Here is a 12618-nt window from a genome sequence, read left to right on the forward strand (position 1 = left end):
TCACGTGTCTAAGGGATGCGGAAGTACAGACCCGTTGTTTTGCTAATCAAGTAGCTCGTAGGCTAGCACCGATAACCGAGCTGTCTTTTATATATCTTTTTTTTTTTTTTTTAAATAAATTCTGCAACCGTTTACAAGCAAACAACACCCATGGTCAGGTAAGACTAATGCTGCCAAGCGAATACATTTTTCAGTATAACATACTAAGCATTTTTTCGGTTTAAGGCTAACGGCTTTGGACTTTCTTTAGCATGGACAAGCTCGACCGCTGAGCCACTGGTTCACATTATACAGATTATTTACTGAAACATGTCTTTGTTGTAAACAGCCTCAGTGCGGGTGTACTGGCTGTGGCTGTTGATAGGATCACGTACATCTACAGTGACCAATTAACAGACTGAAACAGAAAAATAACCAACATACGTCGGCAGCATTGTCATGTGAGAGTCAGATGAGGTCTGGGAGCCTGGAGGTCAGCCTTTAGTTACCTGGCTCTTAATAGCGACATGACAGTTTTATGGTGATTAATCTAACATCAAGCATCGCTGTGAAGGAGTGTTTTGACTCTTTGACTATTCTACCACACCTTCTCTTTCAGTTTTTTGTCTGTCATCACGGAGAGATCAAAGTTGGATTTTACTAGAATAATATTATCTGACCTCATGGACAGGAATTAACTTTCATGCTCAGGATCAGGGTTTTGACTGTGTAATACACAACCTCGTCTTGACTCTAAACTCTGTCCTGTGTTGTTGTCTTTTAGGATGACCCAGAAGCACTGCCTGGAGGGCCAGGTGTTCTCAGTGCCTCTCATTCAGCCAGACCTGAGGCGAGAGGAGGCTGTCCATCAGATAGTAGATGCATTATTATACTTGGAGACTATCTCGACGGATATTTTCAGGAGGCAAGCAAAAGACATTAAAAAAAAACATTAAAAACTTGATTTGAGCTTGAGAATTCAAAATAATGAACAGTTAAAAAAATAATGGGACAGGTATAAAATATAGAAATGAAAGTTACAGAGCAGTGTAAGAAATGAATAAATATTTAATTTGACAAAAGGCAGCGATAGAGAGAAAAGTAGTCAGCCTTGATTTTAAAGGACAGAGTTGTAGAGGATCTGTTTGTTAGAAGTCAATTCGAACTCTCTGGGGTATACTTATGAGGAAGTCCAGTTGCAGAGCGTTATACTGAAGCCCAGGGTGTTAAGTTTCATCTTCATGGGAGAGATTGTGTTGAATACTGAGCTGAAGTCAACAAACAGCATCCTGATGCAGCTGTTAACTAGAATATTTCAATTTCAGTTATGCAATGTCATTATTTTCAACATGTTTTGAACATTTTACTAAATTAAAAAAAAAAAGAATTATTGAGAGATTAATTAATTATGGAATTTTTTTATATTGTACAAATTATTTTTCCATTTTTTGTAGCACTTTTGCACCCATTCAAGGCTGTTTTAATTACTTATTGTGTGTTGATAATTTCTTCTTGATTATTTAATTTATTTTTTAGTTGAATAAAGTCAAAAATGTCAGAAGGCAGTGTGAGTGTTGAAACCAGCAGAGAGTTAACAAACAAGGACATTTAACTTGTTTGAGGTTAAAAAGAGGCAAGGATGTTAGCACTTTTGGCGGGGTGATAGTTGATTAACATGCAGAAAGCATGTTAATGAAGTATTTGTGATTTGAGCACTCACATAATTGAAGGTCATGTAACTTTACTCAAATAACAGGGACTGAAGAGAGTAAAAGAACAACAAAGTGGGGAAGATTTGCCCCACATGTGGTTAACAAATCATTTTAAAACCTAAAACAGCAATCAAAAAGGCATCTGTTCAAAGTATTTCTGGACATAAGAAAATGTTTTCACATTTAATGATTGCACAGTACAAATCCGTATTGTATACCATATTGTATGCCACAGGACATGTTTTCGAGCAGGTGATCCTGTCGGGCAAGCTGAAAACTGAAGAAGTATCTCCTGTAACTCCATGAAAGGAGTGACATTTATCAACATAATTGCTTTACCAATATAACCTTTTAAAAGCTAGTGTGTAGTAATTAGATGATTGATGTCAAACGATTAATAGAGTACAGGCACAGCTGTGTAAAACTTGCACATCGTCCTCATGAAATGCATGAAGTCCTCAATGTCTTATATATTCTTATATATTCATTCTGGGGACTCAGCGCCCTGCTGAGTGTATATAAAGACAGGAATGTGGAATAGTTTCTCAAGTTATGCACTTCTTTATATTAGTTTGTGTAATATTGATACTAATATTTTATTAGTAATATTATACTAATATTAACTGTGTGTGGATGTTTTTATGTCCATATTTATGTTGGTGTGTATTGGATGTATTGCTTCCAGGGTGTCAGACAGTGTGGAGAAGAACCGCCGTCAGCTGCAGAGCGTCACTGACCGGATCAGACTGGCTCAGGCCCGGGTCGACAAGATCAAAGGCAGCAAGAAGGCCACCAAGGTAACATGACATCTGCACTTTGACAGGCAGCTTTAAACATAGGGCTGGGCAATGTAAAGATATTATATCGCGTCGAGATATAAGACTATATATCATCTTGGATATTGGATATTGTTGTATCGTGATATAGAATAAATGGTGTTTTTCTTCCTGATTTTAAAGGTCGCATTACCCTGAAGTGATGTACTTTTCTCAACTCAGACAGTTCTACTTTCTCTGATACTTGCCTTTACCCATGTAATAATTATATAGACATTACTAATGATTATTGATCCAAATGGAATTGTGTTAATATTTTTTCAAAATACTAATAGTCATTCCTACAATATTGTCACATCAAAGAGGGAATTTGGTAAAAAAAAAAAAATTAAATTAAAATAAAATCTTCAATTCTGTCTCCCGGCTCTAGCATTAATGAAGTGCTTTTCAGGGGAGATTACAATATTGCGATACATATTGTGTATCTAGCCTAAAATTATCGCAATATAATTTTAAGCCCATATTGCCCAGCCCTTATTATATATTGCATTAATTATACACTACAGAGACACAATGATCAGATCATTAAAAGCAATATTAAGCCCCATGCTGTCAGTTATAGCTGTTCTGTGTGTGTGTTTGTGTAGGTTTTCTCCAGTGCTAAGTACCCGGCCCCAGATAGACTTCAGGATTACTCCTCTATCTTCACTGAGGCTACAGACCACTCCGCACAAACTCGCCCCCGACACAGGATACAAAATAAACTCCGACCCTTTGATGAGAAGGCCTTGCAGGTGAGATAAACACAGTAAAATGCTGATTACACGAGGAATTAATGCAACAGCAAAAACTGTGACTCGTGAAGAACGCCACCTTTTCACAAAGTGTTCTTCTGTGTTGAAGCCCACGAGCCATAGTGCTATAACTAATATAAAAGAAAAGTGCACGCTAACTTGATGGTGTTAGGGCCTTTTAATACAGCTGACACTGCTGAAACTGCGGGTTTAAAACAGGGATAAATAGAGGCATGATTAATTTCCATTTACATGGCCTTTATCTTACTGCTCGGAATTGTGAAACGGCTCTCGTTGCGGTCATATGAGGACAGGACAGCTTGGAGCTGAAGTCTCCACTCCTCCATATTTATGCAGGCTGGAGGGACAAACTTCCATGACCCCATCAATATTTATGCAGGTGTGAGGAGCTTCTCGTCTGTCCCATGACCAGGACAGAGTCCACCTTTCTCCCCCAGAATCCAAAGTCTTCTTTTCTGCTGGCATATGATTTAAAACAGTATGATACCTCAATAATCGGAATAAACTCTCCAATCTACATTTCTTTTTTTAATCAAGAATGTTTTAATTGAATTTTGACAAGTTTACACACTGTATACAACAGGTCTAAAACTTTACAGAGCATATACATGACGAGAAACAAAGCATGAAATCAAATCACAATCCTCCCCATTCCATTCCCAAATAACAGCCCGAGAATAAACAATAGGACAGTCCTCTATCTCTGGAGTAGTACAAAAATGACATGAGCTGAAGGTCAGGTTTAACATTAAAAAAAAGATGGATAATGCCTATGTTAAAGGCAATTTCAGAATAACGGGGTATATTAACAGAGTATACACTGACTGAGGGCAACAACAACAACAAGGAATAAATACATAATCATCAGTTTGACTGAGAGCTCTGGAAGTATTTCAGAAAACGGCCCCTACACCTTTTTGGAATTTTCTTCAGTCACAAATTATATATTGTTCAGGCAGGACATAATGTGTCCAGCAGAGAGGCGAAAGACAATAGGCCTCATGCAGCAACACTCTAAAATTTCTCTTACATTTTCTCTTGATTTTCTGGTAAGAGAAAATATAGGAGAAGTCAACTCCAGATGCACCATATGTTCTTAACTATCCAAATCTTCTCTGACCAGGTGTGCTCAATGATGAATCCCACTGATCATAAATCACTTGTTAGCACAGGTAACACTAAACACTATATAAGAGCAGGTTGCTCTGTGCAAAGACACATGAACAAGACTAGAGACATGACACAAACAAGGCTGTAAGAAGAACTTCTGCAGTAGTGAAACTCATGTAGGCATACTGTTAAATAAACTTAAACAAAGTGAATTTGATTTGAAGGAAATACAATGAAGTATTATAATAACAATAATAATAATACTACTACTAATAATAATACATTTTATTTATCGGTGCCTTTCTCGACATTCAAGGTCACCTCAAGTATTAAAAGTAAAAGTACACATGTAAAAGGGTTAAATACATTTAATAAATCAAAATAATCAAAATAATTAAAAGAAAAAGCAGCAGTTCCTCATACATACAGTATATATGAAAAGCTGAAACAAAGAAATGTCTTTGGCATGAAAAATGACTTTAATGATGAAAGAAATATTTGCCAGTTCATTCTATTATTAACCGCCTAATTGTTTCAGCGGCACTTCTTAGTTTTGGTTTGTGTGCAAAAATCTTAATTTGTGAAGAAGTTATGTCATAATAGTAGTGGAGTAAAAAGTACAATATTTTCCTCTTAAGTGTAGTGGAGTAGAAGAATGAGATGAAAATACTCAAGTAATAAAAGTAACTTCAGATTTGTACTTAAGTATAGTACTTGAGTAAATGTACTTAGTTTAATCACACCATTGGTCAGCAGAGGGATGCACACTGAAATAATAGTAATTGGATTGATGCATCAAGTATTAGGCCTGAAATGTAATAATCCAGACATTATAATCGCTCTAAAACCTCATCTAAATTTGATTCATAATTAATTTGATATCCATGCATTTTTTAAATGTTCCTAAAATGCAAAAATCATTTTTCCTTGTGTTGGACAACAATTTGTGGACTGTGAAAGTGAGATATTTTTCCTCTCACTTTGGTAACGCGCTTTTGCATGAGGCCCAGTATCTGGTGTTGGATTAGAGTCTGGTGTTCATCGTCCTCTCCGGTGGTGCCATAAAGGGCGATTAGAGGACTGGGTTGCAGATCCAACTTAAAGTTTGGAAAACTTGATCTATAATAGGCAGTGGCAGGCACAGAGAGACGATGAGTTAACCAGCTTGATACCTTTTTTCTTTTTTTTAAAATAAAAACAAACAAACATAAATCTCAGCCACCAGCTGTTATTTGCAGTCTGTGTCCAATGTCTACTGTGACTGTGTACCAAAAGTACCAAAAATGTACCAAAGTGATGTAGGTGTGAGGCATTAGTTGAGCCTGAAGGCAAAAACTGAATCTTTGTCCAGACCCTGACCTATAACCCTGAACTCTGAGTAATGACCAAAAGAATGAAATCACTAAAGAAGAAGAAGCAGCCTAAATGAGTCTCCTTCGCAAGGTGCCTGCGGCTTCTCCTTCATGTTAGAAAGGAGTCCGCTGAGGTGCTGGGAAAATCTGATGTCTCTTGCATGCCTCCCTGCAGAGATATTATATCCTGTCTGATATGGAACCACTTTAGCATCCTTTAGGGAGGTGGGAGAGGACATCTGGGCTGTTATGCTTAAAGTAACACCAGCCAGACGGGCATCTGTGTTGAAAGATGGCTCTTTTTCAAAATGGTTTTCAGCCAAATTTTAAACTGCACAGAATTTGGTGACATGTCATGATGATTATCAACGGGCCAGTTTCTACTGATCTGCATATGTTAGAATATTAAAAATACTACTGTAACGATTGGTAAATTCATTATTTGATTGACAGAACATTAATTGGCAACTAAATTGATAATCAATTAATTGTTTATGCCCTTTTTCAAGCAAAAATGCCAAAAATGTGATATTTTTAGTTTCTTAAACTATTTGCTGCTCTCCTTGGTCTTACAATATCATTTAAATGTAATTATATAATTATATTTTGTATTATAAAATATAAATATAAAATGATACTACAAATGATTCATTCATTCGTTGTCTGTAACTGCTTGTCCTCGTAAGGGTCGTGGGAGTGCTGGACCCTATCCCAGCTGTCATTGGGTGAGAGGAGGGTTATACCCTGGGCAGGTTGCCAGACTGTCACAGGGTGATATAAATTATGTATTTATAATATAAATTTGATATTTTGGGGTTTGTAAATTGTAAATGTTGGTTGGACTAAACAAGACATTTTATGAAGTCACTGCAGGCTTTAGGATATTGTAATAGACATTTTTCCAATCTTTCTACTGCTTTGAAAACCAAATGATGAATCAATTCATTAAGAAAATAATTGGAAGATTATTCAGTCAGGAACATAATTGTTAGTTGCAGCCCTAATGAAAAAACACTGTCATATGCATGTGAACAAATAACTGCTTACCTCAAAACAGATCAGGTAAACACATTGCATTATTCAGATATTTATTCAAAGTACTTATCAGAGTTTTAGATTTTGTCAACTTAAAGGTCTGATGTGGACAGATGCGTAATACATACACTTGAGAAAAAAAACTTGCACTTAATTTTGAATTAATAAGATCATTATCTCAAAATCAAAAAAAATCAGCTCAAAACTTTTCTCAGAATGCTGAGATAACAATATTGTTAATTCAGGAAAACAGGGCAAGTATTTTTTTTGAGAAGTGAATGCATTAGTCTTCCATACATGTTGGACCCTCTGTTTTTTTTAATCTTATTTTTCTTGGGCATTTGTGTTTTTATTGATAAGACAGCTAGATAAACAAGAATATCACACAACCTGTTATTAAGTATGCCTCACATTTGTGTGTTACTGTCTGCATGACAAATTGCATGCCACATTTTCTGCTGTTTTGTTTTCATGCTAAACTTTTCATGAACAGCTGTTTTTTCATGATTACCAGCATTCATGTTTTAAAAACAACTTACTTTGTCACTCAACCAGCACTGATAAGTTTCATCCATGAAATTTCTCACTGTCAAATAACAAACTGACATCCAGTTATTGAAAATTTACATCGGCCTTAATGGGCATCGTGGCATTTGCACTGAAATGTCTGGGCTTTTTTGGTTAGAATATTTATCAGAACAGGTCGGGTTATTATACAGCTCTAAAGATATTAAAGAGGAGAGCACATCAGACCAACTTTGTGTTTGCCTCGCTTTTTTTTTTGCTCCAAAGTTGATGCTCCATTAGGAGGTAAAAGGTGGTGTAAACAAAACAAAACAACAACTATGTAGATAAGTAAAAGTACAGTGTGTGGTAGTGTTTTTTCTAAATGGTTTTGTGTGTGTGTGTGTGTGTGTGTGTGTGTGTGTGTGTGTGTGTGTCTCCTGCATTATTTATAGTGAACACCACAGTTTTTCCATTACCATTTTAGGAAACCTTAAAAAACAACGTATTTTCTGCTGTGTCTGCTCAGTCTTGCACTGTGTTGTTTTGTGTTTGGTGTGTGTATCTTTGCATATTTGTCAGAGAGGTCGAAGAGGGAGAAATGAAAACACTGCTGGCAATTTTCTCTGGTGCAGAAATGTATCATTCAGTATCCCCCCAGAAGCAATGTCCCCAGCCATACAGTATAACTGGGTATTGTTGTGAGCATGCAAGTGCATCTTTGGTGGCATTTGTGATTCCCGTTTTTCAAGAAGATTAAGTTGACATTTTACAAATCTGCCTCTCACTTTATGTCGCCATGTCATCCTTTAAGGAGAAGTTGATGCATTTCCCGGTGTGTGTGAGCAAGACGAAGAAGTCTGAGGATGAGACCGAGGAGGGGCTGGGCAGTCTGCCGCGGAATATCTCATCCGTCAGCTCCCTGTTGCTCTTTAATACGACAGAGAACCTGTGAGTCCACAGACACACACACACACACACACACACACACACACACACACACACACACAAATAGATGCTGACTGTGAGCTTGGATTTGACTTAAATCTTCTCTTCATATCTGTGGATTTGTGTGCTGTTGAAGATATAAGAAGTATGTGTTCCTTGATCCTCTGGCGGGAGCAGTGACAAAAACACACACAACACTAGAGACAGAAAAAGAAGAGAAGCCATTTGATGCACCCTTGTCCATCACAAAGAGAGAGCAACTGGAGAGACAGGTACCTCAAACACCCTTTCCTTTCAAAGATTTTTTGGGGGGCTTTTATTGCCTTTAATAGATGGGACAATTTGAATGTGAAAGGGGGGAGAGAGAGAGGGGGAGAGATGCAGCAAAGGGCCGAGGCTGGAATCGAACCCGCAGCCGCCGCAGCGAGGATGCAACCTCCATCAGACGCCCCCCTCAGACACCCTTTTCCAACCACAACACAATGCTAATTAGAATTTTCATAAGTAAGATTGGTTATGATGCATTTGATCAACAGGTGGATTTCCATTAACCCTTAAATTGTGCAAATTGAAATTGTGAATCTAAAATACGCCAAATGGTTGTGATGATGATGTTACTGCATCGCATAACTCTTCAAAAGTTGAGCTGATCATCCAGAAGTTTTGAATCCAGAATTCCTCTGTGAAATCGTGGACTGCCCCAGAAATCCTTCATATGGTAAATGGTAAATGGACTATACTTGTATAGGGCTTTTCTAGCCTTATTGACCACTCAAAGCACTTTAACACTACATGTCACATTCACCCATTCACACACACATTCACACACTGATGGCTGAGGCTACCGTACAAGGTACTCAGTATTCATTCACACACACTCACACTCCTTTAGGGTTCAGTATAGGATACTTATAGCCCAAGGATACTTCGACATGTTGCCCAGAGGAGCTGGGGATCGAACCGCTGACCTTCGGAATAGAGGACGACCCACTCTACCTCTGAGCCACAGCGGCCCCATGACAAATGTGGCCGCTCGCAGGTATAAGGAGCTTGCCTTTCCATTATGGCTCCATAACACGCTTATGTGGCCTTGAATTACAAATAATGAAGGCTAGTGTGGTTGAAGTAAAGCTATTAATGTTTTGAACATCCATCTCCATGATTCTTGAAATGTTATCGCCAGAGGAGAAGTCACAGAACATCAACTCTGTAACTAAAACCCGCCTAATATTGCCTCTTAACTTTTCTCTCTAACAGACGGCAGAGTCTTATTTCTATGTGCCAGACTTGGGCCAGGTGCCCGAGATAGATGTGCCATCCTACTTACCTGACTTGCCAGGCATCGCAGACGACCTGTCCTACAGTGCGGACCTTGGGCCCGGCTTTGCCCCATCAGGACCCACACACAACATCCCTGACCTGCCCTCCTTCTCTGAGGAGAGCAGCGCACCGGGTACACTCCCACTGTGCAAGATCTTATCGTAGTTTAGGTTGACACTGCGTTTGGAGGCTGATTAATCTTTTTTCTCTTCTTCTTTCAGGGTCCCAGCTGCAACCTAATGCTCCACCACCTCCACCCCCTCCCCCTCCACCTCCTCCTCCTGAACCTGCCTTCGTTCCAGCCATTGCTGCAGGAGCTCCCCCTCCACCACCTCCTCCACCTCCACCTCCTGTTGATAGTGCCACTGAAGTCTCTCGAGCACCAAGTTCAGGTGTGTTGTAGGGGGTGAAGCAGAGGCTGGCTTCTGGGGTTCCAGCCCTGAATGTTCTCTCAAAAGCCCCAAATCTATGCTATTCTCTAAAGAAATAGGTTATAATTGAGCAAATGTTCTGTAGTTGGCCTAATATTCAAGTCATCATTCAGTTAGTACATTCCTTGCACAGCTTAGTAGAGCTACAGTTATAACTTGATTAAGCAATTTAATTGGACTGCTGTCCTTGTCCCAGTATACAAGAATCAGTAGAGAATCCGTTAATGATGAAGTATGTCTGACTCCTCCGCAGCTGGTGGAGATATGCCCACTTTCAGGTAGTTGCAATAAACGTATATTATTTATACAGTCTATGACATTGACTCAGTCGCAATCACAACTGTTTATGTATAATAACATTAGGGTAGAAAACTGCTGCGTCACGTACATATAAGCAAATGGCAGTGAGCAAACTCAGAAAAAAATCAACATTCCGAGTAGTCACATCAGGGTCATGATCAGTTCACTCTGGAGTCTGATATTGGCTACATTTTAAATGATAATGTGATCAGCTAAAAAATCGGATCTGGAAACAAATGGAAATGAGCACCAAAGCTTGCAGTGTGAATGTAGTGAAAGTGGCCCAAATCTGATTTGCAAAGATCAGATTTCATGTGATTTGTGCTGTTCACACTGTCATCAGTCAAATGTTGGTCACATAGGGGGGAAGAAATCTGATTTGGGACACTTGAGCCTGCATTGTGAACGTAGCTTCAGATAGTCCTAATTGACATTAATGGGCTTAAGCAGAAATGACTCTGCCCTTCCCCACTCTCCTCTGTGTGCAGGCCCTGTTTCTGGTGCTCCCAGCGAGGTTGTCGAGCCGTCAGACGGCCGTGCCAGTCTCCTGGAGTCCATCCGCAACGCTGGAGGCATCGGCAAAGCCAAGTTACGCAACGTCAAAGAGCGCAAGATGGAGAAGAAGAAACAGAAGGAGCAAGAGCAAGGTGTCTGATTGTTTGAGTGGAGATGTGGCTCCGCTCATGTTTTATTAAATGCTACAGGATGCAGCTTTAACAACCATGAGTAGGTTGTTGCAATCAAAGCACCGCATGTGACTAGTCTGTAGTCTCTGAGCTTAAGTGTCACACTGCATGTCAGGATGTGAATGTATGTACCTTATATGGTTTTCATCACAGCTGATGGCTTTGTGAACTTTACTTTATAAATGACAACCTCATTAAAAGGGTTAACTTGGTCACGGGCGTATTTTAAATTGTCTGGCCTAATATTGTATGTCATATCTTTGCCTCCATTTCCGGCTGGCTGGCCAGGTCACGACCTAACATTTTATATTTAGAAAGAGCTGCTCATACAGTTCCTAGATAACAAGTCTTGTTGTAATTATGTGCTCCACTTTGAAGCGCAGTGCTGGGGATTGAGTGAAACAGTTTCACTGCTCCAATTACTAATTTAAAAAAAAAACTGATTGCATGATTATTTAGTAATTTCCTGTCTTTGCCTCACAGCAGTGAGAGCGGCATCCAGTGGTGGAGACTTCATGTCTGATCTCTTCAATAAACTTGCCATGCGAAGGAAAGGTAAGGGGCCCTGTTCTGTGGAGTGAAATTGCAGAATGTTAGGAGTGAGTGCAGCAAATAATGTTTCCTGCTCTCTCTGCAGGTATATCCGGTAAGGGTCCAGCAGGTGGGGAGTCAAGTGACGCTCCTGCTGGTACCAGCAGTGCATTCGCCAGGATGTCAGATGCCATCCCACCACTTCCTGCCCCACATGTGGCAACAGATGATGATGACTGGGAAGCATAACGCGATGGACAATGAAAACTTAAAGTGCTGGTAATGAAAGCAAAAGACATTTCTCCCAACACTTAACAATATTAGAAAAAGTTTTATTGAGAATAGAAACTTTCAGTGTAAATGGCCAATAATTGGCTGCATTGGTTTGTTGAACAACTTAAACAAAAACACCACTAAAACGCCAGTAACAAAACAATGTATTGGTTCATTGTAAAGCATATTTTCATAAAATGAAACAAGCAAATGTTATTATAACCCTCACTGAAATCATGGAACCATTTCACTAACATTTTTCCATTAAATAAAAGTAATTTTTGCATTACATAACTATTAACATAGAATTCTTTAAATATTTAATATCTTCTTCCAGGGTCAATCAGTCACATGGATTCCTAAGCAGGAACGGTGCTTGCTGTCTGTGTAGCAGCTGCTTCACAAATTCATTCCAACATGCTGAAATAAAAAAAAATCCAATATTTTGTAGACTGAACAGAAAAACGTTGCAAGACTGATACACCTGAGTCGATCTGATAAATGGCCTTTGTTTCATTATTCTCTAATTCATCTTCACTTCTCACAACCTGAGATGTTGGCAATCTGAATCAGGTAACAAGAAATAAACAAGATACATGAAAGTCAAAAATTAAAATTAACCAAGTATAATCTATTTAAAAAAACCACCCTCCTTGGTTGACCCTTGAATTCATGAGGTCTGATGGCTTCAAAATGACTTTGGCATTCTTTGGGTTGCTAAACTTGCACAGTGACTGCAGTTGCACTGGTTTCTCCCCGAGTCCTTCCTAACTGTCGGTGTTGACGTCTTGTGAAATGTCCAGTATGACATTACACTTGCTTCTGCTTATTCTCCAGGAAGAACTA

The 12618-nt window shown here is 39.0% G+C and overlaps 2 protein-coding genes across 2 annotated transcripts in view; one reads left to right on the plus strand and one right to left on the minus strand.

The window, feature by feature from the left end:
• washc1 (WASH complex subunit 1) lies at positions 1-12069 on the plus strand. The gene is made up of 11 exons (XM_042495814.2): positions 1-158; positions 764-904; positions 2377-2488; positions 3115-3261; positions 8098-8234; positions 8368-8503; positions 9489-9684; positions 9773-9943; positions 10771-10929; positions 11452-11523; positions 11606-12069. The coding sequence occupies exons 1-11, from the start codon at positions 151-153 to the stop codon at positions 11746-11748; spliced, it is 1422 nt and encodes a 473-aa protein (XP_042351748.2). The 5' UTR covers positions 1-150; the 3' UTR covers positions 11749-12069.
• The window catches only part of ddx11 (DEAD/H (Asp-Glu-Ala-Asp/His) box helicase 11), a 16539-nt gene continuing 15731 nt past the window's right edge, over positions 11811-12618 (minus strand). Inside the window, exon 28 of the mRNA XM_042495813.2 lies at positions 11811-12615. Coding sequence (XP_042351747.2) covers positions 12583-12615 — 33 coding nt within the window. The 3' untranslated portion in view covers positions 11811-12582. The remainder of the gene's footprint in view (positions 12616-12618) is intronic.

The sequence above is a fragment of the Plectropomus leopardus genome, chromosome 7, assembly GCF_026936395.1.
Source record: "Plectropomus leopardus strain MGB_pleo_1.0 chromosome 7, ASM2693639v1, whole genome shotgun sequence".
Classification (NCBI taxonomy): Eukaryota; Metazoa; Chordata; class Actinopteri; order Perciformes; family Serranidae; genus Plectropomus; species Plectropomus leopardus.

Coding starts and splice junctions, on each gene's coding strand:
- washc1 (XM_042495814.2), top strand. Junction 3,262..8,097: donor TTGATGAGAAGGCCTTGCAG/GTGAGATAAACA, acceptor TCATCCTTTAAG/GAGAAGTTGATGCATTTCCC. Junction 11,524..11,605: donor ACTTGCCATGCGAAGGAAAG/GTAAGGGGCCCT, acceptor CTCTCTCTGCAG/GTATATCCGGTAAGGGTCCA.